The sequence below is a fragment of the Mobula hypostoma genome, chromosome 2, assembly GCF_963921235.1.
Source record: "Mobula hypostoma chromosome 2, sMobHyp1.1, whole genome shotgun sequence".
Classification (NCBI taxonomy): domain Eukaryota; kingdom Metazoa; phylum Chordata; class Chondrichthyes; order Myliobatiformes; family Myliobatidae; genus Mobula; species Mobula hypostoma.
The window spans coordinates 117234503-117258052 of NC_086098.1; the positions used below are offsets into that span (position 1 = coordinate 117234503).

Genomic DNA, 23550 nt, shown 5'->3' on the forward strand with positions numbered 1-23550 from the left:
AGCCCACAGACACTAGTATCTCAAAAAAAGTACTGGGAAATTTCCGGGCTATGCAGCACCCATGGAGGCAAAGTGAAAGTCGCTGCTTTACTTTGAATCCCTTTCTCAATGAATGTCTCTTCATTTGCTGAGTTTTAGCAGCATTTTACTTTTGTTCTGTGTAGGTGTGGTGGAAAGGATGTGGATAAGTGCTGACATTGCAGGAGTATGCTTTCACATTTGTGTTTTGTTTGTTGACTTGGAATGTTCCTCTGTTTCTCTGTGATATTATTTATCATTGTTTCTTGTTCCAAAGGATTTACTGTAATTGTTGTTAAAACTGTATCTAGATCTCTGAATTATTATAGTTATTATGGATAAATAGTATGATTTAAAACAAAATTGTAAGTTACATAGCATTATCTGCCAATCCTTTATAGCATGAATAGGAGACAAAATAAAATTGGTCATTTTTGGTTAGTTGCAACATAGTTTTTATTATGGTGTTGCATATGTCTCAAATTATCTCAAACAAAGATTTTACTATGTAGATGATTCCTCTTATTACTGCATTCAGGTTATGGAAGTTGAAACTTACAGGATTCATAAATCACAACATAAAAATTTGAGATGAATAAAATTCAGTCCGCTAGAAATTATGTTGGGGAAAATACAATACGATAACTTTCTAGGAGCTAACTCCCCCATAATCTAAGGGTCGCCTTTACATATTTTAACGTAAAACAATCAATTTTGTTACGTGCTGGGAGGAATCTTGTTGGAATGTTCCTTGCTCAATATGACTTACCAATTTAACTTGCAAGCTTCTATTCTTCCTTTCAAGTGGAATTATTCCCTGTGTTTGTTACACTAATCTTAAACTTCTGAAACTTTTATTGACAGGTTGTGATAAACTGTGCCATTCCCAAAGGGCTGAAGTACAATCAGGCTACACAGACCTTTCATCAGTGGCGAGATGCCAGGCAGGTGTATGGTCTGAACTTTGGCAGCAAAGAAGATGCCAATGTATTTGCAAGTGCCATGATGCATGCCTTGGAAGTGCTAAATTCCCAGGATGCAGGTAAGAATTCTTTGTGTAAATTGTTGCAATTTTAATAATTTGCTTTTGTGAATTAAGTCAGAGCAAATTGAAAGGGTGGCCTTATTGAATCAGGTCTGGCCATAATTTAGTTGCATTTTTCTTCTGCTTCAATCCTTCTATAGAAAAAAATGATTGTCAAGCCATTCTGTGATGTTGGGAGGGTAACGAGATATCTTGGCTACATCAGCAATATGCACAAATGCATTATCTGACAAAGATGAAAATGGGAAATGTGTTTTCAAGTGAGACATCAGTGGTTTGCTTTGGTTTCTGACTACTGCACCATTAAAGGGTCAGTTGTTAACTTAATTGCAAACCCATCATGGAGGTCTTGTGTAGTTACTGACTGATTATACTGTCTGCCTTCCTGAGCCATTTCAAGGAGCGTTCAGCTGTCATTGAAAGTCTGTAGTTTGCACACAACTGAGCAGCATGTTCTTGTCCCTTCCAACCTGAGTGCTATTACTTACAGAAGTTACCTTCTCTTGAGCCAAAATTTCCGTTTAAATTCAAAGATAAAAGGATGATGATAACCTGGTTTACTCATGCCTCACGATGCTTGTTTGTGAGTGTCCTAATCAGTTTGCTTAGGTGGGGGAGGGTCAAGGAGGAAATTAAATTACTGATGTGGTCAGGGCTTGAATACAAAAATTGCTTGTTGTAGTTTATTATACAAATTGAATTTGAAAGCATTAGTTTATTTATCATAATGTAAATAATAAAATTGCTTTATTTGGTTGCTGGGCAATGTAACTTTCTGATGAGGTGTGTTGATGATTTAAATAGTTACTTTATTTTCAGAAACAAAGTTGATTACTTGTGAATCAGAGCTGGAAAGTGCTTGGTGTACATTTATAGCAACTGCTATAACTAGGAAGTTATGCTGTAATCTCATCCATCAGCAGGTTGCACTGACATTCCTGAGACATTAACTTATCCTAGAATTTGCATACCAATGTGAATTAAATGGTAAAAACACCCAACCTGCTTAGATGTAGAATTGCTGTGCTCCTTGATCCCTTTTTGGGTATGGAAGATTGAACTCATCAGACTATTACTAATGCATGTTAGGCACAAAATCTTTAAGGAAATACAATTATGCAAGTTTCTGATAGCATAATGGTATATTCAAATAACATTTCAGACTGGGAGGAACACTGGACAATACAATGGAATTTGCCTTTAGTCTAAAGACATATATTTAATCCTATTGCACATAAAATTTTTGGTATAAATTTACAGACCATTTAAAAACTAATATCTATTTTGGTGAATCTGTGCATGTCCGGTTTTACTTGAGGGTTTTTGTGGAACTTTTATAGACTTAACAACAAAGATCGATAAGGTCTGCGAACAACGTGAAAATAGGTTCAGGAAAAATGTCATTCTTTTTTGACAAGCATTCAGGAATTTTCAGCTCATTCATTAGTTGTGTTTATGGTTAGCAGCTTGATGTAATTGTCCTGCTAAAAGTGTGCTGCATTTCAGTTCTATTAGTTTATAATAAAGACCTGTATTGTAGCCAATCGTGAAAATTTCTATTGCCATGTATATTATTTTCAGATAATGAACCACTGCTCAACTTTTGTATTCAGAAATCAAAATTTAAAAAAAGAGGTTATAATCTGAAATAAGTTCAGAAAATGCTTGTGAAACATCTGTGGAGGGAGAAATGGTCAAGGTTTCAGATTGATGACAATTTGTCTGATCATTAACCTGAAACATTACTGCTTGCTTCTGTCCACAGATGTCACCTGAGCTACAGCATATTTCCAGCATTTTCTGATTTACTTTGGTGTTTTGGGGTATTTTAGTCACATTGGTGCAATGTAATATTGTTGCATTAGTTGTATGGCATGTAATTATTTACAAGGTACTGATAGGCAAGTTGAGACATTTTCATCTTAGTCCTTGTGTCTATTCTTGCATTAAAAAAATTCACATGCTGCTGTTTGATTTACATATCTCTGTGGATCAGTTGTCTTGGCCTCCCTCTACCAAAAGCTTTGACCACTGTTGGTTTTATTTGTTCATGGGATATTGAAGTTATTGACAAGGCTGGAATTTGCCCGTCTCAAGTTGTCCCTGAACTTTGTGGCTTGCATAATACAGGATAGCTAAAAGCGAACATTGTGAGTCTGGAATTACATTTTAGTCAGAGTAAAAAAAAGATAGATTTTCTTACCTGAAAGAGTTATGACTGTTCCATATTGGTTTTTATCACACTTGCTAGTTCTTAATTCCAAATTTATTAACATTTTTAAAAAAAACACATGCTGCTGTTTGATTTACATATCTCTGTGGATCTAGGCCTCCCTTTGCCAAAAGCTTGACTGCTGTTGGTTTTCTTGGTGCATTGGAGTATCCTGAACTCGTATCAAGGTCATTTCACTGCTATGTCCTGGAGATCACCTGTTGCATTTAGGAATTTAAAGTCATGCATTCTGATAGCTCATTGTTAGATTGTACTGCACATCCTACAAGTTATTGCATTTACTGTTGTTTGTACTCCAAGTGCATTGTTTATAGAACATAGAAAAATGGAAAAAGGTCATACAGTCCTCCATGATTGGTACCATGTTGTATTGAACATGATGCTAACTAATCCCATCAGCCTGTTCATGGTCTCCATTCCTTGTCTATTTATGTGTCTTTCTAAATACCTTTTGACATGTATTACTTTTGTATCTCTTCTATTTCCTCCACCAGCAGTGCATTCCACCGACCATTTTGTGCAGAGAAAATATTCCGCCTTGCTTATCTCCTTCAAAATTGTCCTTTCTCACCTCCCCTTAAAATTGTACCTTCTCACATTTGACTTTCTACCCCCTCCAGAAAATACTGTATAATTTTGTCAACAGTACCTTTACAGCTAATCATAAACACAAGAAATACTGCAGGTGCTGGAAATCCAAAGCAAACTACGCAAAGTGCTGGAGGACTGTCAGGCAGAATCCATGGAAATCAATAAATACCCTTCTTCAGGGCTGGAAAGAATGGGGGAAGCCACCAGAATAAAAAGGTGGAGGGAGGGGAAGGAGGATAGCTAGAAGGTGTTGGGTGAAGCCCTGTGAGTAGGAAAGGTAAAAGGCTGGAGAGGAAGTAATCGAATAGAAGAGGAGAGTGGACCGAAGGAGAAAGGTGAGGAGGAAGGGACCCAGGGAAGGTGATAGGCAGGTGGGAAGAGTTAAGAGGCCAGAGTGGGGGAATAGAAGTTGGGGGGTATTTTTTTTACTGGAAGGAGGAATTGATGTACATGCTATCAGGTTGGAGGTTACCCAGATGGAATACAAGGCGAATGTTATGTGTAAGCAAGAAACAGCTCATCCTGATGTATTTCAAATTATAGTTGGTGACTTTAACCAGGCCTGTTTGAAGAAAACCCTGTCCAATTATCACCAGCACATAACCTGTTGCACTAGAGGTCCCAACACACTAGACCACTGCTACACTATGATAAGCAATGTCTATTGTTCCTTTCTGAGACTGCATTTTGATAAGTCGGATCATTTAGCTGTACTCTTGCTACTTACATTACAAACAGAGCCTGAGGAGAAAGGCTACAGAGATCAAGACAACTAAGAGGTGGTCGCGGGAGGCAGGGGAACTGTTACAGGATTGCCTTGAGTCAGTGGACTGGGCTGTTTCAAGAACTCATCTGAGAACCTGAATGACTCCACCAGGATCATTAGACTTAATTAAAACAGCTGTGGAAGATGTGCCCCCATTAAATCATTCAGGATTTTCCCCAATCAGAAGCCCTAGATGAACAATGAAGTCCGGAACCCGCTGAGAGCCAGATCAGAGGCACTCAAGTCTGGAGATGTGGGTATGATCTCCAGAAAGCCATCTCTTGGGTGATGGAGATTCTGGACTAGACTGGAATCAACCAGGGATGCTGGACAGCTGTGGCAGCGTTTGAATGCCCCATAACCTCCTTCAGAGTTAAGTCGTGTAATGGGGAAGCAGAGCAGAGCTTCCAGTTGAGCTCAATACCTTCTATGCTTGCTTTGATCACCAGAACAAGGAGGAACCATTGAGCACCCCCAACCTCCCAAAGATCCCTTGGTCTCAGTACCTGAAGATGACTTGATGAGAGTGGATCCAAGGGAAGCATCTGGTCTGGTTGGAGTACCTGACCGAGAACTGAAGAGCTGTGCCAACTAGCTGGCTGGTGTATTCACGGATATCTTCAACCTCTCGCTCTAACAGTGTGTGGTACCAACCTGCTTTAAGCAAGCTTTAATCGTACCAGTGCCCAAGAAGAGCATGGTAACCTGTCTAAATGACTATTGTCCAGTGGCACTTCCATCCATAGTGATGGTGTTTTGAGAGGCTCCTGTCTGAGTGGCGATTTAGACCCACTCCAATTTGCCGACCGAAGCAACAGGTCCACAGCAGATACTTTCTCATTGGCTCTTCACACAACCCTGGAACCACCTGGACAGCAAAGATGTTCTTTATCGAATACAACTCAGCATTTGACACCATCATCCCCTCAAGACCAATCAGTAAACTTCAAGACCTGGGCTTCAATACGCCTTTGTGCAATTGGATCTTGGATTTCCTCATGTAGACTCCAGTCAGTTTGGATTGGCAAGCACATCTCCTCCACAGTCTCCATCAGCACAGGAGCACTGCTGGGATGTGTGCTTAGCCCCCTGCTCCACTTGCTTTGTACCTAGGACTGTGTGGCTAAGTACAACTCTGACACCATATACAAGTTTGATGATACCTCTGTTTTAGGCTGTATCAAAGGGGGTGACGAATCAGCATACAGGAGGGAGACTGAAAACTTGGCTGAGTGGTATAATAACATCCTCTCACTCAATGTCAATAAGACCAAAGAACTGATTGTAGACTTCAGGAGAGGGAAACCAGAGGTCCATGAGCCGGTTATCATCGGAGGAGCAGAGGTGGAGAGGGTCAATAACTTTAAATTTCTGGGTGTCAGTATTTCATAGGATCTGTCCTGGAACTATCATATAAAAATAATTGCAAAGAAAGCACAACAGCACCTCTACTTCCTCAGGAGTCTGCAGAGATTTGCTAAGTCATTGAAAACCTTGGCAAACATCAATAGATACGTAGTGGAAAGTGTGCTGACTGGCTGCATTATAGCCTGGTATGGGAACACCAGAAAATCCTGCAAAAGGTAATGGATTGGCCCAGTACATCACAGGTAAAACACTGCCAACCATTGAGCACGTCTACATGAAGCATTGCCATAGAAAAGCAGCATCCATTATCAAAAAGTCCTGACAAAGGGTCTCGGCCTGAAACGTTGACTGCACCTCTTCCTACAGATGCTGCTTGGCCTGCTGTGTTCACCAGCAACTTTGATGTATGTTGCTTGAATTTCCAGCATCTGCAGAATTCCTGTTGTTTCCATTATCAAAGATCCTCACCACCCAGGCCATACTCTTTTCTTGCTGCTGCCATCAGGTAGAAGGACTTGCAACAGCAGGTTCAAGATCAGTTACGACCCCTCAATCATCAGGCTCCTGAGCCAAAGGAGATAGCTACACTTTTATCCTGTTATTTCATGCTCGTTATTTATTGCTGTTTATATCTGCATTACCACAGTTTGTTTACAGTTTATAGTTCCTGATGTTTACAGTTTACAGTTCCTGCTTACAGTTACTGTTCTATAGATTTGCTTTGTATGCCAGCATAAAAATCTGTGACATCTATGTACTCTAATAATTTAACTTTGAACTTTGAGGTCTTGCTCCTCCACCCTGAGGGTGGCCTCATCATGTCACAAGAGGAGGCCATGGGCTGACATATAGGAGTGGGAATTAAAATGTTTGGCCACCAGCAAGTTCTACTTTGGATGGAGTGGAGGTGCTTGAGAAAGTGGTCCCCCAATTTACAGTATGTAGAGGAGGCTGCATCAGGAACACCAGACAGAATAGACTTAACACTTAAATCCAGGCAACATCTTAGTGAATTACTTGTACATTGTTTCCAAAGCTCCACTACTTCCTGTAGTGTGACAAATAAATCTGCACACACAGCTCCAAAAAAGTGTTCTAACTAAAATTCAGTACAATTATAACATGAGTTTCTGACTCTTGCACTTAATGCCCTGTCTGATAAGATGAACATGGCTCATGCCTTCTTCACCACCCTGGTCACTTATGGTTGCACTTTCAGGGAATTATTGGCTTGTACTCTCTACATCAGTGCCCAGGAGTCCTGTCATTTTCTGTGTACTTTGATTTTTCATTTGGCCTCTCACAGTGTAACACCTCACAATTGTCTGAATTAAGCTTCCATTTCTCCAGCAAAATTACCAACTGGTCTATCTTGCTGTATCCTTTAACAATATTCCTCATTCGCCACAACTGTTTCAGTTTCTGTGTCATCTGGATTGGATTCCATTCACTGCTTCTATTTCCAACTATTTGACCAGACTGAGATCTTTTTAGTCTGTATTTTTTTTTTTACAAAACTGACTTTTGTATCATTTGCAAACTTGTCCATTGAATTCAATATGTGTATTTATGTAAGCATGTTGGCACTGGTCATCAGAACTCTGAGTATATATCCAGCCTTCCAGTAGCACGTCATTATTACCCTGTGATTCTTCCCACTTGAACCAGTTTTGGATTTAATGCTACTTTCCCTTGGAACCTCCGTGAAATTGGAACCTCCTAGGAGCTGATAGCCTACACATGAGGTTGGGAGGCACGTTATGGGGATTGTGGATACATTGACTATAATTTTACATAATTCCATGCATTCCAGAACATTTCCCACAGATAGGATTGTAAGTTATGAAATCCCACCATTTAAGAAAGATGAAGAGAAATCTGTGAAATACAGACCAATTAGTTTGATTTTGTATTGGGGAAAATATATGAACCTATTAGGCATTAGGGCCTTTACAAAATAGCTACAGGATCTGGCAGTGCTATGATGGTTTTAGGAAAGGGAATCATTTAATTTTTAAGTTCTAACAAGCAGTGTACTTAATCAGAGAAACCACTGGATATAGTGTATATCCAATACTGAAAGTATGTACAATACTTTCAGTATAATGCCACATGTGACATGACCAGACAAAATTAGAGTACAATGGGATAAGGTATAATATTTTGGAATGATTGAAAATATAATGGGCAGAAAAGAGTACTAGGCATAAACAGATCATTTTCATATTGGGAGACTATAACCAGTGGAGAATTGCATTGATTGATGATGGCATGCTGTTCAATATGTATCAGTGACTTGGATGACAGGTTAAGTAGTATCCATATTTTTAAATTATACAGACCTAATTGGCATTATATGCTCTAGGGAGGATATAGAAGGGCATCTGGAGAATACCAAGCGATTAGCAGACAAAAGTGTGGTTGATGGAATGTAATACAGAAAAATGTGAGACCTATTATTTGTGAGGGGAAATATAGAAAACTAGTGCTCTCAAATGTTGGGAGATTGAAAATATTGAGTTTAGAGGGACCCAGATGGCCTTTTATATACATCTACTGGGAGTTGATTCTGATAAAAGTAATTAAGGTGGTAAGCAGTGTTTGGCATTATTGCAGGCAGATGCAGATTCAAGATGAGGGGATCTTTAATTGTAGCACTTCAGCTATTTTCCCCACCTTCTCCAGCCTCGGTATTAGATATGGGCACCCACATGAGCCCAGACATGTCCGCCTTTTTGTTGGCTATGTAGAACAGTCCATGTTCCAAGCCTCTCCGGTAATGCTCCAGAACTCTTCCTCTGCCACTTTGATGACTGCATTAGTGCTGCTGTTTGCGCTCATGCTGAGCTCATCAAATTTATCAGTTTTGCCTCCAACTGCCACCCTGCCCTTAAATTCACTTGGTCTATTTCTCTCTTTCTGTCTCTTTTTCCCTCATCCCCCCCCCCCACCCCGACAAACTGTCAGTCGACATCTTTTATAAACGTACTCACTCCCACAGCTATCTTGCCTATACTACTTCCCACCCCGTCTCCTGTAAAAATAGTGTTCCCTTTTCTTCTTGGTTCCTTTGTCTCTGCTGCAGCTGTTCACAGGATGAGACTTTCCATTCCAGGACATCAGAGATGCCCTCCTTCAAAGAATGGGGTTTCCCCTTCTCCACCATTGATGCTGCCCTCACCCGCATCTCATCCATTTTACAGACGTCCATGCTCACCCAGTCTTCCTGCTGCCTAAACAGTGATAGAGTTCCTCTTGTCCTTGCCTACCACCCCATGAGCCTCCACATCTAGCATGTCATTCTCCGCAACCTCTGCCATTTCCAAAGGAATCCTACCCCCCCCACCCCGCCTTCCACAGGGATTATTTTCCTCCATGATTCCCTTGTCCTTTTGTTCCTCTCCACTCATCTCCCTTCCACGTTTCTCCCTGCAAGCTGCAAAATTGCTACACCTGCCCATTTACCTGGTCTCTCACTTCTATTCAGGGCCCTATACAGTCCTTCCAGGTGAGGGAACACTTCACCTGCAAATTTGCTAGATCGTTTATTGTATCTGATGCTCCCAGTGTGGCCTCCTCTTTCGGTAATACCTGTAGTAAATTGGGGTACTGCTTTGCTGAACACCTCTGATCCAGGCACCTAAAGCAGAACTTCTTGGTTGACGGGCATTTTAATTCTGATTTCCATTCACATTCCTATGGGTCATTCCACGATAAGACCACCCTCAGGATGGAGAAGCAATAATGTGCATTCTGTCTAGGTAGCCTACAACTTGGTGGGACATGTATATTGATTTCTGCTTCTGGTTTAAAAAAAATCCCCTCCCTTTTATTTCCCACTATCCTCTTTCCTCATCTTACTTGCCTATCAACTCCCTTGGTGCCCCCCCACTTTCTCTTGTGACCCACTTCTCTCCTATTAGATTCCTTTTTGTCCAGCCCTTTCTTTCCTTCCCACCCAGCTTCACCTATCACCTTCTAGTTTCCCCTCCCCGCACTCTTTTATTCTGGCATCTTCTGCCCTCCAAACTTTGGAGTCCTGAAGAAGGATCTCAGCCCGAAACATCAACTATTTATTCATTTTCGCAGGTCCTGCTTGACGTGTTGAGTTCCTCCAGCATTTTGTGTGGTGTTTTGCATTTCCAGCATATGCAGAATTTGTTGTGTTTAGGATTAATTCGACTATCGTCAACACGGTCAAAGATCCCACCCACCCCAGACATTCTCTCTCTTTCCACCCCCCCCCGCCCCCGATTAGTCAGAGATACAAAAGCTTGAAAGCAGATACAAGCAGCCTCAAGGACAGTTTCTGTCTTGGTGTTATAGGGCTGTTGAATGGTTCCCCAGTATAATAAGATGGACTCTTGACCTCCACCATCGTTGCACCTTGTCTCCTTGCACTGAGTTTTCACTGTAACACTACACTCTGTTATTATTTTATATTTCCTCAGTACATTGGTAATATGATCTGTATGAATGACATGCAAAACAAAGTTTTTCACTTTGCCTTGGTACATGTGACAGTAGTAAACCAATTTACCAGTTTAATCAGGCTAAAAGAAACTTCTGTACCCATAGGGTGGTGCATCTGTAAAATTGTCTACTTGAGGGTGTGGAGGTGAAGGCAACGGCTGCATTCAAGATGGACTGAATTTTAGAAAGGAGAATTGAGGAATTTACAGCTAGTGTAAGAAAAAGAGGCAGAGTTGAAAAATCAGCCAAGATCTTGTTGAATGTCAGAGCAGGTTTAAAGAACCAAATACCTTTCTCTTACTATTTGTTAATTGGTTTAATTATACTTGTTTTCCCCTTAACAAATCCACATCTTCTGCTAATCTGTTCCATTCTAATTTGTACTGGCACTTGGAATTTTTTTCCCTAACAGCTTATCCACCACTTATAGTCAAGTTGTCTGGACAGTGGTTACATTTTTCTCTTATTGGCCATGCTACCAAATTAGATCTTGACAAAGAGGGTGGTCATTTCCGAGCTAAACAGTTTCAGACCAGTTGCATATTGTTTAAAGCAGGGGTCCCCAACCTTTTTTGCATTGCGGACCGGTTTAATATTGACAATATTCTTGCGGACCGGCTGACTGGGGGGGGGGTGGGGGTAGGGTTGCCAACGGACAAGAGTAGCAGTCAAATGCGTTGTTTACCCAGAAAGACTACAATGGCCATGAAGCCTTGCGCGGGCACCAGTGTGCATGCGCGTCGTGACCTGCTGATTCCCGCCCTGCCCCCCCCCCCAAGCAAATACTTTTTGGCGATTCTGTTCGTGGGGGTGGGTGTTAATCACTACTGAAATATAGGCGATAAGTGGGTAATACACTCAATTTTGTTTCTAAAAGGGTTTATCTAATGAATTTAATATTAAACACACAGCGCATATTTTCCTCGCATGAATACAGTGATAAGTCAATTATCAGGGGAGGACAGGGGAGCTTGAAGTGTTGAATGAACTTCCTGTAGAAGTGGTAGAGGCAGGTTCGATATTATCATTTAAAGAAAAATTGGATAGGTATATGGACAGGAAAGGAACGGAAGGTTATGGGCTGTGTGCAGGTCGGTGGGACTAGGTGAGAGTAGCGTTTGGCATGGACTAGAAGGGCCGAGATGGCCTGTTTCCGTGCTGTAATTGTTATAGGGTCACTTATAAGTCATTAGCATCATAACATTTTAAGTAACATTTGGATATTAAACACACAGCACATATTTTCCCCGTATAAATATATAAAATCATTGCAACACACCAATATCGCCGAATCAGTGGGAGCCCTGGGCTTGTTTCCCTGCAACAACACGGTCCTACTGAGGGGTGATGGGAGACAGCGATACTCGAAGGGGGTTCCTTATGGCCAGTCTATTCCGCAGTTTAGTTTTCGTTGCATTCATTGCAGAAAACTCCACTTCGCAGAAAAATGTTGGAAATGGAAGCAACGTTTTCAGTGCTTTCGTAGCTATCTCAGGATATTTAGCCTTGACTTTGATCCAAAATGCCGACAGAGATATTATGTCAAACATACTTTTCAGCCCGTCGTCATTTACAAGCTCGAGGAGTTGATCTCCTTCCCACCCTGACACAGGTGATGCGCGGGTCACGACCTCGCATGCGTAATGGCTGATCAGTGGCCGTGACAGGGAATGAGGAAAGGTGCAGCTGACTCATATCGCTTCCTCACGGCCCGGTAGCGCATGCTCTGCGGCCCGGTACCGGTCCGCGGCCCGGTGGTTTAAAGTACTGCATTATGCTCTTATTTTTAAAGAGAGGTAAAATAGTTGGATGCCATGATTAAGTTAAGAAAATTTAACTTGTTTAAAAATAATTGCATTTGGCTTTAGTGTTAAGGCTTTCCAGCAATGCCTAGTGCCATTCAGTAGAACTTATACCAGTACATTTGGTGGGGGGGGGGGGAGGGAGGGAATGGCCTTTAATGTAGGCCTGAGCACTTTGATCTCAGTTCATTTGGTGATGCTGTTGTCTCTGAGACAGAAGGATCCAGTTAAGGGACTCCTTGAGCTTTGGAGAGGCTTAGAGGGAGTGCTGAACTATTTGAGATGTACCTTCCTTCAGGTGAAATGTTCCTTCATGGCTCCATCTGCCCCCTTGGGTTGCATGTTTTCAGTGGAGATTTCGAGTTGTCCGTGCTAATATTTACTACTCATCAACTTTGCTAGGTGATCATCCATCCACAAGATTATTTATTCATTTACCTAATACGTTTGGAACCTTGTGTGTGCATTGTTTCCTACGTAAGAGTACAGTACTGCCTATGCATTTACTGTGAAATACTTTGAGGTATCCTGTGGTTGTGAAATGGGCCATCTAAAGTTCAATCTTGTCTGCCTGTCTTGATTTTGAAATATTACTCTTGCACAGCGGTAAGTGGCTGTTCCTTGGCAGTTGTGACTGAAGAACATGACATATTCTCCCCGAATTGCAAGCATATTTACTGAGCCAGCTGTCTCTTGCTTCAATAATGGTGTCTATGACTGTGGCTACATATCAGAGCAGTTGTTACAACATCTCTTCATGCTCAATTACTTCTTGATTAGTGTGCTTTACTGGTTAGAGTTTGCTATCTGCAGGGTGTGTTCACACCTGTTCTGTGAGAGGCAGCAGCTGCACCCTGGCCACTGTTCTATACGTATCAGTTTTTAAAAATGTGGGAAGAAACAAAAATATGAAACATGCCAACTGAATGTTTTTGCACTCTACTTAGTCGAATGAGTGTTGTAAATCAACCATGTGCAACATTTCAGAACTTGTCCAAAAATTGTTTAAATGTTTTTAAAAAATTTTGTAAAATCTACAACAGTCTAAAAAAACCCAACTGTTCGAGCTCATATTAGATTAGATTCAACTTTATTTTCATTGTGCCGAGTACAGATACAAAGCCAATGGAATGTAGTTAGCATCTGACCAGAAATGCAAAGAATAGTGTTATTTACAAAATAACTAAGAATAAAAAGTAAGTGCTACAGCACACAAATATAAAAGTACTGAGACAGTACAATATGGGTGCAATACTGCTTAGCGCTGTGATGTGAGGTTCAGCAGGGTCACAGCCTCAGGGAAGAAGCTTTTCCTGTGCCTGCTGGTGTGGGAGCGGAGGCTCCTGTAGCACCTACCAGATGTGAGGAGAGTAAAAAGTCCATGGTTAGGGTGAGATGCATCCCTGATAATGCTTTTCACCCTGCCCAGGCAGCGTTTGTGGTAGATGTTCTCAATGGTGGGCAATTGGGTGCTGATGAACTCCCACCTGTTCAGTGTCATCTTGTCATCTCACGTCTTCTGCTTATTTTCTCTCTCATGTACTTATCACCAAATACCCTATTGCTGTGCAATGTATGACTCCATCAATTTTCATGTCTACTGCAAACTTGCTCATCAGACCAGCTACATTCTCATCCAATTCATTTGTATATGTATATTACAAAGAAAAGTACCAGCACTGAATCCTGCTGTATGCTGATACCTTTCATCAGGACTGGAGTTTAGTGTCCACTTTCTGGGGGTCACACAAGGAAAAATTTAGAGACTCTAGTTGTAGCATTGGATTGAATTCCCTACTCTTTCTCACTGTCCCTCTTCAAATGGAAGCATTTCTTTTGCATGTATTCTACTTGACTTGAGGTCCTGTGCTGGGTTGCTTGCATGCACTCTTTCTGAGTGATTCCTCAAATTAAATGTTTTATTTACAAGCTCTCAGTTCAATACCAATGACTTTTGAGGCTATGTACCCTTAATTTTATGAAGTTTTCTTTCGAAAAGTGAGCCAAACATAGAGCAATGCAGCTCAAGAACAAACTCTTCGGCCCATGATGTTTGTGCTGAACATGATGCCAAATTAAAACTAATCTCTTATACTGTTACATGATCCATATCTCTTTATTCTCTGCATATTTGTGTGTCTAAATGCCTCTTGAATGCCATTATCAAATTTGCTTCGAGTCCCATCCTTTGCAAGCTATTCAAGGCATCCACTATGCTCTATGTGGGAAATAGTTGCCCTACATCACCCTTTGACTTTCCCCTCACACCTTAAAGCCTTCTAGTCTTTGACATTTCTACCCTGTGAAAAGGTTCTGGCTATCTATCCTATCTATGCCTGTCATCATTTTATAAATTTCTATCAGGTCTCCACTCAGCTTTAGCCTCTGGCACTCCAGAGAAAATAATCCAACACATTTCATATCATGTTTTCATCATTTTGACTTTGTCAATATCATAGTGCTTTATTGCTCTTTGGATTCATCAGAATTTATTTTATGCATCCTTCCATATGACTTCAAAATGCCCAGCAACTTCCTTAATAATCACAGCTGGTTATAACTATAATTACTAAGTTGGATGGGATTATAGAAGTGAATATGTTAAATGTTTGATATTTAGCCATTCATCAGGGAATTGCAGGGAATCCTCAAGAGTGAAGGTGAACATCCGGAAGTGGTGGTGCATGTTGGCACAAATGATGTGGGGAAGAGGAGGAAAGACATTCTACAGCGTGACTTCAGAGAACTCGGAAGAAGGCTGAAAAGCAGGACTTCCAGGGTGGTTATCTCCGGTTTGCTTCAGTTCCCCGTGCTGGAATGGTCAAGAACAGGGAGATAATGGATCTGAATGTGTGGCTGAGGAACTGGTGCAGGAAGCAAGGATTTACATTCTTTGACCACTGGGGTATGTTTCGGGGTAAGGATGAATTGTACAAAAGGGACGAGTTGCACCTTAATAAGTGGGGCACCAGCATTCTGGCAGGCAGGTTTGCCTCTGCAACACGGGTGTGTTTAAACTAAGTAGTGGGGGGGAGGGGACAAACTGGAAGCATAAGGATGGAGATAAAGGGAAAGTGAGAATAAGAAAAGTTAAGAAAGACAGCAGAACCAACAGAGCAGAAAGCTCAAGAAGGGATTGTACAATATGGCCAAGTGAAATAGGAATTGATGTGGGAGGTGAGGGGAGTAATGAATTAAAAGTATTGTATATGAATGCACGGAGTATAAGAAATAAGGTGGATGAGCTTGAGGCACAGTTGGAAATTGGTAAGTATGATGTTGTGAGAATAACAGAGACATGGCTTCAAGTGGACAGGGCCTGGGAAATGAATATTCAAGGGTATACGTCCTATCGAAAGGACAGACTGATGGGTAGAGGAGGTGGGGTGGCTCTGAGGAATGAAATTCAGTCCCTTGCGAAGGGCGACGTAGAATCAGGAGATGTAGAGTCAGTATGGATAGAACTGAGAAATTCTCAGGGTAGAAAGACCCTAATGGGAGTTATCTACAGGCCCCCAAACAGTAGTCTGGATGTAGGGTGTAAGTTGAATCAAGAGTTAAAATTGGCATGTCGCAAAGGTAATGCTACAGTTGTTATGGGGAATTTCAACATGCAGGTAGACTGGAGGAATCAGGTTGGTACTGGACCCCAAGAAAGGGAGTTTGTGGAGTCCCTCCAAGATGGATTCTTAGAACAGCTTGTACTGGAGCCTACCAGAGAGTACGCAATTCTGGATTTAGTGTTGTGCAATGAACCGGATTTGATCAGGGACCTTGAGGTAAAGGAGCCATTAGGAGGTAGTGACCATAATATGATAAGTTTTAATCTACAATTTGAGAGGGAGAAGGGAAACTCTGAAGTGTCAATATTACAGTTGAACAAAGGGAACTATGGTGCTATGAGGGAGGAGCTGGCCAAAGTTCAATGGAACAATACCCTAGCAGGGATGACAGTGGAACAGCAATGGCAAGTGTTTCTGAGAATAATGCGGAAGGTGCAGGATCAGTTCATTCCAAAGAGGAAGAAAGATCCTAAGGGGAGTAAGGGGAGGCCGTGGCTGACAAGGGAAGTAATGGACAGTATAAAAATAAAAGAGAAGTATAACATAGCAAAGACGAGTGGGAAGCTGGAGGATTGGGCAACTTTTAAAGAGGAACAGAAGGTAACTAAAAAGGCAATACGCGGAGAAAAAATGAGGTACGAAGGTAAACTAGCCAAGAACATAAAGGAGGATAGTAAAAGCTTCTTCAGGTATATGAAAAGGAAAGAAATAGTTAAGACCAAAATTGAGCCCTTGTAGACAGAAATGGGTGAATTTATTATGGGGAACAAGGAAATGGCAGACGAGTTGAAAAGGTACTTTGGATCTGTCTTCACTAGGGAAGACACAAACAATCTCCCAGATGTAATAGTGACCAAAGGACCTAGGGTAATGGATGAACTGAAGGAAATTTATATTAGGCAGGAAATGGTGTTGGATAGACTGTTGGGTCTGAAGGCTGTTAAGTCCCTGGGACCTGATGGTCTGCATCCTAGGTACTTAAGTTGGTGGCTTTAGAAATCGTGGACACATTGGTAATCATTTTCCAATGTTCTATAGATTCAGGATCAGTTCCTGTGGATTTGGAGGGTGGCTAATGTCCCTCTCTTCAAGAAGGGAGGAAGAGAGAAAACAGGGAATTATAGACCGGTTAGCCTGACGTCGGTGGTGGGAAAGATGCTGGAGTCAATTATAAAAGATGAAATTACGACACATCTGGATAGCAGTAACAGGATTGGTCCGAGTCAGCATGGATTTACGAAGGGGAAATCGTGCTTGATTAATCTGGAATTTTTTCAGGATGTAACTATGAAAATGGACAAGGGAGAACCAGTGGATGTAGTGTACCTGGACTTTCAGAAAGCCTTTGATAAAGTCCCACATAGGAGATTAGTGGGCAAAATTAGGGCACATGGTATTGGGGGCAGAGTACTGACATGGATTGAAAATTGGCTGGCTGACAGAAAACAAAGAGTAGCGATTAATGTCTCCCTTTCGGAATGGCAGGCGGTGACCAGTGGGGTACTGCAGGGTTCAGTGCTGGGACTGCAGCTGTTTACAATATATATTAATGATTTAGATGAGGGAATTAAAAGTAACATTAGCAAATTTGCCGATGACACAATGCTGGGTGGCAGTATAAAATGTGAGGAGGATGTTATGAGAATGCAGGGTGACTTGGACAGGCTGGGTGAGTGGGCAGATGCAGTTTAATGTGGATAAATGTGAGTTATCCACTTTGGTGGTAAGAACAGGAAGGCAGGTTATTATCTAAATGGAGTCAAGTTAGGAAAAGGGGAAGTGCAATGAGATCTAGGTGTTCTTGTACATCAGTCACTGAAAGCAAGCATGCAAGTACAGCAGGCACTGAAGAAAGCTAATAGCATGCTGGCCTTCATAACAAGGGGAATTGAGTATAAGAGCAAAGAGGTCCTTCTGCAGCTGTACAGGGCCCTGGTGAGACCACACCTGGAGTACTGTGTGCAGTTTTGGTCTCCAAATTTGAGGAGGGGCATTCTTGCTATTGAGGGAGTGCAGCGTAGGTTCACAAGGTTAATTCCCAGGATAGCGGGACTGTCATATGTCGAAAGATTGGAGCGACTGGGCTTGGATACACTGGAATTTAGAAGGCTGAGAGGGGATTCTATTGAAACATATAAGATTATTAAGGGATTGGACACGCTGCAAGCAGGAAGCATGTTCCCGCTGATGGGTGAGTCCAGAACCAGAGGCCACAGTTTAAGAATAAGGGGTAGGCCATTTAGAACGGAGTTGAGGAAAAACTTTTTCACCCAGAGAGTGGTGGATATGTGGAATGCTCTGCCCCAGAAGGCTGTGGAGGCCAAGTCTCTGGATGCTTTCAGGAAAGAGATGGATAGAGCTTTTAAAGATAGCGGAATCAAAGGTTATGGGGATAAGGCAGGAACTGGATACTGATTGTGGATGATCAGCCATGATCTCAGTGAATGGCAGTGCTGCATGGCCTGCTCCTGCATCTATTGTCTATTAATCCTTACAGGTTTGGACAAAATAAAAGTTGGTCATACAGGTTGTGCTTCAGGTGATAGTGAAAGCAGACTCATTATTGAAGAGAATGGACAAAGGGTTAAAATATAAAAGAGCAGGATCAGTGGCATATGCCCCAGAATTTGACAATCCATGAAAGAAAGTGTTTATGGTAAGACTTTAATGTATGAGGAGGTTGCTGGATCTTAAAATAATATGTACGTAGCTGATTTGAATGCTTCAAAAAGTATTTTTTTAAGCTCCTGAGTTTGGGGGGCGGGGGGTAGGTGGAGGGTGGTAGGTACTGTTGAAAGAAAATCTTTTGTAAGGGAAATTAAACAAATCGTTAAGAGTGCAGCTGCCCTCTGGGCTAGTGTTTAATGTGGGTGAGACAGTTCTTTCAGAAGAGAAGGCCCTTAGGTGCTTCCATTTTAAAAGATAAGAAAGAAAACTGCTTCAAGCTTCAGGGCAGCCAAAGGTCACCTTGCTCTTCACATAAGTGAACCTTGGAGGACCCTAGGGACTTGGGCAAGTCATAGAGAATGCAGAGGCGAGGTCACAGCCATAAATTATGACAGTCTTGGCATGACGTAAACTGTGCAACAGTGAATGGTGTATGAGGCGTATTCGAGCTGTGGGCTGGTGAATCTTGAAATTCAGCAAGCAGAGACTGCAGGAAATTACATGAGGCTGAGCTTAAGAATAAAGACCAAGGTGATATGGAAGAATTGCTAGTGGAAAAACTTAAAAGCAAGGTACTGTTAGCGTTTGAGCAACAGGAGGAACATGAAGCCAAAATCATAGCACTGCCACCACTTGGAGGCTTTGTGGGCATCGGCCACATAAAGAATTCAATCGCCATCTTCAAAGTGAATCTTAATGTGAATTGCAGTATTAGTTGTGGTGGCATAATAAAAAAATGTGTAATTTCATCCAAAAATAGTGAGACCCTTTACCTGCAAAGTCACGGTTTGAGGTTCACTGTTATTTAAATGCTAGCTAAAGTCTGTCCTTTGCCTCCCTTTGTTGTCACTGTGACATACAAAGAAGAAGAAAGCCCTTAACTCAGAGTGGCATACAAAGTTACCTCAGTATTTTGAGCAGTAGAATATCACTTAGTCGCTCAAGTCTGATCTGACATTTGGTGAGAAAATAGTTAGCCCGATCACATTCTCATTTTGATATTCTCACCTACTCTTGATAACTTCCCTGCCCCATCCTTGCTGGCAGTATCTAGAACAGAGAAGGTTCTGCTTCCACCAGCTTTTCAGAAAGAGAGTTCAGAAGAGTCACAACATTCACCTCATCTGAGAGACATGTACCTCTCCTCCAAAGATACCTCAATATCTTGAATAATTCACTTGATGAGTACTCCAGTACTTAAAGATGTGGTTAATTAAATGTTTTTATTATTTTTGACCAAGATTGTAGCTCTTTATGGGGAATGCCTTTCATTTTTTGAATTTTTATTTAAGGTAATGTTCTTGTGGCTCACACAAGCTCAACCTGGTACATAGAGAACACTTGTATTCTCTTTGAATGTAAATAGTCTAATAAAGATGATTAAAAAGTTATTAAATTACACAGAAGCTATCTCTGTGCCAGGTGGGTAGGTCAGTGTAAACTGCATTAAGGCTTAGGAATTTGGATGTGGTTCCTTTTGCAAGAAGGATTGATGGGGTTAATATCAATGGAAATAGATATGGTCAGCCACAATATAGATAATTGTGTTTCAGTGGCCTTTATTACCATGCAGCAGCTTAAGAAAAGGAATCAAAATTTGGGATTACATCATTCAACACTATTTAATGTTTCATTCATATGCTGACTTGTTGGAGAAGCTTATTTGACCCAGTGGAAACATGTGACCTGGACTATCAAATTGGCTTGTTTTTAATCTCATCTCTATTAGAATGTTGGTCTCTGTTAAAACCATTAAAGCATTAGAATTGGTGCAAATATGTGTGTTTATGGTGATTCACTTTTCCGGTGTTAAAGGATCAACAACCATGTTTAGATACCATTTATTGACTTCCAAGATGCTGTTCATTGAAATTCAGCTGGAATAAATTTGTTCTTTGGCAAAATGGAAAAGTGAGAAAATTCAAGCATGTACAAATGTTAACTCTTGCAGGATGCCTGCTTCCTCTCACTTTATCAGAAACAAGCTAAACTATCAGATGTTTGGATACGGTGGAGAGCGTGAATGGACATATTTGCAGACTTATTCCTCTAATTTTGGATTTTCACATTGTTTCCCTTTGACATAAGTTTTAAACCAATTATTCATCTCAACAACCAATGTTTGTGTAAACTGCTGCAGTCAATGATGCATCATACATTCCTGCAGAGGGTGCCACACTACCAGGCAGTGGTCACAGCACCCTTCCTACTGTGATTCTGTTTAAATGATTTCATTTTATGGCAGCTGACTGTAGCTTAACTGTCTCTATTTGCTGTGTGAGAAAGTGATACCTGCAAGTTAGTTTTAAGGCTCCATTATTGCTACTACAACATAGTATTGCTCTTTAAATCTACTGGGATGTTGAAGCCACAGAACTAATAAGGGATCAAGTTTAAATGTGCAATGGTGTGAGTCCACACATGACCGTTATTCTCATGGCATTCACGTGAAGGTCAGAATTTCCAGGTGGAGATGGGTAAGGGTTTGCAGTAATTGGATCAGTCCTGTTTTACACCTTTATCCTTTTTGTTGCATAATCTAATTCATGTTATAAATTGAAGTCTGAGGGATAAGAGGCTCAGCAGAACAGTTAGGAAATTAGCTGAGTAACAGGAAGTTGTCGCCTGGCAAGATGTTTTTCATTAAGTAAGAAGTATATTGTGGAATTCCCCAGGGTCTTTCTTTCTCTTTTAATTCTTTTTATTAATTATTATTGAAAATCAACAACAGAGAAAAATACATCAAAATAATCAAGATAACATATCCACATGTAGAGTAAGAGTTAAACTATCAACCAGGCTGAACAGTATATCAATAATAATCAAAAAACAAAGTATTAAAGCTTTTTTTTAAATGGAAAAAAGGAAAGAAAGAAAAAAAAGAACCCTTACTAACTAAAACAGAGAAAACCCCTAATAACTAAAAAGAAAGGGGGAAAAACCCCATTTGGGGCACAAACCCGGAGCTATGCACCATACATACAAGCTTCCATAAAAAAAAGACACCAAACCGCCAACCAAATCCATATAACCAAGCATCAGAAAAGGACCATCTGTATTAACTCAAGTCAAATGATAATAAGGGGCAAAAGAACCCCATCTTTTCTCGAAGTCAAATTTAGGACCAAAAGTTCGACTTCTAATTTTTTCCAAACTAAGACATAACATCACCTGAGAGAACCATTGTATCAAAGTGGGAACAGAGACATATTTCCATTTTAATAAAGTCGCCCTTCTGGACAATAATGTGACAAATGCAATTATGTATTGGTCAGATATAGAAATACCGTGAATATGTTGAGGAATTATACCAAACAAAACTGTCAATTTATTAGGTTTTAAATTAGTTTTTAAAGCTTTAGAGATTGTAGAAAAAATAGATTTCCAAAATTATTTCAGTACAGAGCAGGACCAAAACATATGTGTCAATGTAGCTATCTCAGTTTTGCATCTATCACACTGACTATTTACATTAGGAAATATTTTAGACAATCTCTCCATTGTCAAATAATAATGATGTACGATTTTAAATTGAATTAGAGAATGACTGGCACAAATCGAAGAAGAGTTAACCAGCTTCAAAATTCGCAACCAATCCTCTGTTATCAAGGTCATATTAAGCTCTCTTTCCCAATCTTGCTTAATCTTAAGTAAAGGATAATTATCCTGTTGTAATAGTAAATTATAAATTATAAATTTTCCCAATAAAACCTTTCACTAAAGGGTTCATTTTAAAAATAATGTCTAACAGGTCAGAGTCTTGTATATATGGAAAATTACTTAAATATTCTTGTAAGAAATGTCTGACCTGAAGATATTGCAAAAAAATGTAAGGATGAGAGAGAGTATTTAGTGACTAATTTCTCAAAGGACATCAATCGACCTTCTTGAAACAAGTCCATAAAGGAAAAAATTCCTTTATTCCTCCAAAGAGAAAAGGTAGGATCACTAAGTGAAGGTTTAAATAAATAGTTTTGATAAATTAAACTAAAAAGGTTAAATTTTTTAAGATTAAAAAAACTTAGGAAACTGGTACCAAATTCGTAATGATTGATTAATCATAGGATTTATATTTAGAATAGAAATTTTGGCTAATTGTACAGGTAAAGGAGCTCCTAATAACGAAGTTAAATGAAATTGTTTCACAATTTTCAATTCCAAATCAACCCAAGATGGTCGTTCCTTTTTATCCATCCAGTATAACCAAGAACACGCATAACGTATATTAACTGCCCAATAGTACATTCTTAAATTAGGCAAAGTAAGACCTCCATGCTTTTTTAATTTTTGTAAATGATGTTTTCCAGTTCTTGGTCTTTTATTATTCCAAACAAAAGATGAAATAATAGTCAACCTGATCAAAAATCTTCTTAGTTAGAAAAATAGGAATGTTTTGAAATACATATAAAAATTTTGGTAAAATCATCATTTTAACTGCATGAATTCGACCTACTAACGAAAGTGTAAGTGGATTCCATCTAGAAAAAAATTGCTTCATAAAATCCACTAAGGGAACTAAATTAGCTCTATAAAGGTTTAGAATTCCCCAGGGTCACAGCTGGATTTGGGGTACGCCATTTAGAACCGAGAGCAGGAAACATTTTTTTTCCCACCCAATTCATAGTGCTACAACTTCGAAGCAGGCCCTTCATTCAATTATCCATTTACACCAATTAAAAATTATTCTTGCTTTCTCATCGACCTCAGCTTCTTGCCAATCCAATGGGGACAAATTTACTGTGCCCAATTAACCCACCATTCCTAAGCCTTTGGGAGCTGGAAAACCACATAGTTGCAAAAATATACAAGTTCTACACAGTCAATATCCATATTTAGAGCCAACCTGGATCTTTGGAGCTGCAAAACACTGGGTCAGTTACCTGCTCCACTGTACCAGAGGGTGGTGAACCTGTAGTGTTTTCTTCATCAGAAGTCAGTGGAAGCCAAACCATTAAATGTATTCAAGCAAAATGCTGATACATAAAGGTCCAGGGATATTGAGGAACTGGATGCTGAAGTAGAAG

General features: G+C 40.4%; 1 protein-coding gene across 3 annotated transcripts in view; it reads left to right on the plus strand.

Moving 5' to 3' along the window:
* The window catches only part of enah (ENAH actin regulator), a 340698-nt gene that overhangs the window by 194919 nt on the left and 122229 nt on the right, over positions 1 to 23550 (plus strand). For all 3 annotated transcript variants that reach the window (XM_063040502.1, XM_063040500.1, XM_063040499.1), the window contains one exon: positions 883 to 1060. In XM_063040502.1, coding sequence (XP_062896572.1) covers positions 883 to 1060 — 178 coding nt within the window. The remainder of the gene's footprint in view (positions 1 to 882; positions 1061 to 23550) is intronic.